Source organism: Kryptolebias marmoratus, linkage group LG17 (assembly GCF_001649575.2).
Source record: "Kryptolebias marmoratus isolate JLee-2015 linkage group LG17, ASM164957v2, whole genome shotgun sequence".
Classification (NCBI taxonomy): domain Eukaryota; kingdom Metazoa; phylum Chordata; class Actinopteri; order Cyprinodontiformes; family Rivulidae; genus Kryptolebias; species Kryptolebias marmoratus.
This window is the reverse complement of record NC_051446.1, coordinates 17,216,772-17,219,523: the sequence shown is the minus strand read 5'-3', so window position 1 is coordinate 17,219,523 and position 2,752 is coordinate 17,216,772. Positions and strand designations below refer to the sequence as shown.

General features: G+C 38.2%; 1 protein-coding gene across 1 annotated transcript in view; it reads left to right on the top strand.

Moving 5' to 3' along the window:
• The window catches only part of gfra1b (gdnf family receptor alpha 1b), a 40,153-nt gene that overhangs the window by 20,129 nt on the left and 17,272 nt on the right, over positions 1 to 2,752 (top strand). The window contains exons 7-8 of the mRNA XM_037980604.1: positions 345 to 479; positions 895 to 1,088. Coding sequence (XP_037836532.1) covers positions 345 to 479; positions 895 to 1,088 — 329 coding nt within the window. The remainder of the gene's footprint in view (positions 1 to 344; positions 480 to 894; positions 1,089 to 2,752) is intronic.

The following is a 2,752-nucleotide window of genomic DNA, read 5'->3' as shown; positions in this document are numbered from 1 at the left end:
CTATCTTATGCAAATCTTCTTCAAATTAGCTACTGTTTCACTTTTTGCGTTTTCATTAAACTTCAGCTGTTCAGCATATCTTCAGCCGCTTTCAGCAAAATCATTCAGCAAAAAAAGCATTCACACTGCATTTTCGCAGGAAATGCAACTTCTCTAGTTGACATTAGAGCTTCTTTGAATGACATGGATGGACAAAAAAAGCTGACCTGAACGTTTTAACTTCAGCAGGAAGATCTGCAAAAGTTTCTGTTAAACCCCAAGTGCCCTGTTAGAGAGTTTCAACCCGTACGTAAGGACTACAGCTGCAATGACTAACCGTAGTCTTATTCCCGTTTATGCTGCAGGTACGGTGATGACACCCAATTATGTGCGGTCTTCTGGTATTAGCCTGTCACCATGGTGTGACTGCAGCAGCAGTGGGAACAGCAAGCCAGACTGTGATAAATTTGCACACTTTTTCGCCAACAATCGATGTCTGCGTAAGTTCCTCTGTTCTGCTTTTTTATAAAATAGATCTCCCGCCATTCTGCCATTATTCCTACTCATGTAGGTTCACGTTGTTTAATTTTATGATCCAGTCTTGAATTGGCATTGTAAATTGCAGGTTGTGAGACAGTGACAAACGTATTGTTTTTTATTTGTCTGTCTTGTGTCGTGTACACAACTTATTATTCTTTGTTTCTGTATTTTTACAGTTGTCCATCAATCTCTGTAGCAATTGTTATGTGAACATAGATAACTTGGAAACAATGGCTCAAAGTGCATTTTGGTGAATGCTTGAACTTAACAAGTCATACCATGTGGTGCATATATTCTCATATAAATGCCATGTTTTCCTGATAGACTTCTTTCATTTTCATTGTTTACAAAACTGAATATGTTCTTCTCTTGTAGGTAACGCCATCCAGGCATTTGGAAATGGTACCGATGTTGGTGTGTGGCAACCCCAACCCCCAATCAGTCCTACTCTAGAGCCGAGCATCACTCGGAGGGGGAAAGCCCAAACGAACAATGTTGTGGACATACTGACGGACGTGACCCAACTGAAGCTTAATGGCAACTCGTATGATATGTGTGGGACACTGCAGGTGAAATTTCAAATGATTTCCATTTGTTTTGAGATTTCCTCAAAAGAAACAATGATTGTTACAATGTCAGTTGTTTTTTTTTAAATTATTTTACTGGATGCTTGCAGACTTAAGGACTTTTATTCTTATAGAGAAACCCAGTTCCATTCGGTAAGACTCATGGAGAATTATCAGATTTGTTTTTACCTTTTTCAATTTACCATAGACCTACAGTATATTGGCTCTCTAATGGATTTCGTACTCAAACAAGCTGATATTGCAAGATACACTTTCTGACAAAAAAAATTTTAGGCACCCACATAAAGGGGTGAAAATGAAAGAAAACTGGTGTGTTAAAAAGTCACATGACTGTTATGCAATGATTACAATATTAGATGAAATTGAAGTTGTCAGTAATGGTGGACTGCTGGTCCCATGTCAGTAGAGTATGGTACCCCCTCAAGCTTGGATAAATGCGCCGAGTTGTTGTGTACAATCATATCCTCTCCTGTAGCAAGTCATCCCACAGCTGTTAGAGCTGGCCCTTGAGATCCAGCAGACCAGTACATGTTTGATTGGGGAAAGATTGGGGAACCTGGCTAGTCCCAAGAGGATCTCAAGGTTATGTCTTTCTTGATAAAGGACAAGGCTATTTAATGCATCTATGAAGCATCTTCTGTGTCTGGTTACCGTCACTCATTGTTTTTAATTGACTGTTAGATGCTCTGGCAACTGCCTGATAACACTATCTCAGTACTTGTGAAACTGAATAATTTACATACCCACCACTGGTGTCCATGTGAACCCAATGAAATCCAAATCAGACCATTACCTTTGGAGGCTTACCTTTTTTTCCGTGGCTTTAATTACCTTCAGTTGTACAGGAATTAATAATCTAAATGCATGTTTGTTTGTTTGACTTGTGATCTTATTTTTCTGTCTATACTGAAGTATAAATTCATGCTGCTACAATGTTATGAACAATTAATTTTCAAGAGAAAAGTTAAATACACTTCCACTAGATAAATACTTTGATGAAGATCAGGGCTTTTGTCCTTTACGTGAAGGGATGAAACCAACTTGAGATTTAAATGTCAATAAGGGATGAATTCAAAGCCTCTGAGTGTCAGACGTCTAACTATGTCACCTTGGTAGGTCAAGGATGGCTTTATGACGGCCTGCACAGAATCCACCCTCCTGGGCAGAAAGATGATATGTCAGTGAGGAGTCACAGTTTCTGAAGCTGTCATGCCAAAGCTAATTGGTTGCCTCTGTAACCTCTGAAATGGCCTAAAGGAGTAGTCTGTGTAACAGTGGGTGCGGAAGAAATAGGCAAAATATCACTTCAAAGATCAACCAAATGTTTCCCCCCATAATATGGTCAATGGTAGGAAAGAACTGAAGTTTAGATCTTCATTTTTCAATGCTAGTACAGTTTGTTTCTTATCATTGTGTTTATTACACAAAGTCAGTTCCATTAATTAAACACTTATTCATCTGTAACCAACTAGTGTAACTTACGAATAGATAAGTTGAGAAACTTAGATTTCAATGTTGAAGCTACAGTTAGTCTATCTTTCTAAGTTCAAAAAGGAGGATAATAAGCACAACAACCATATTATCAAGAATGAACAGATTATTTAATACAACTTGAAACAGAATGTCACTGTACAGTTTTTTTCTCT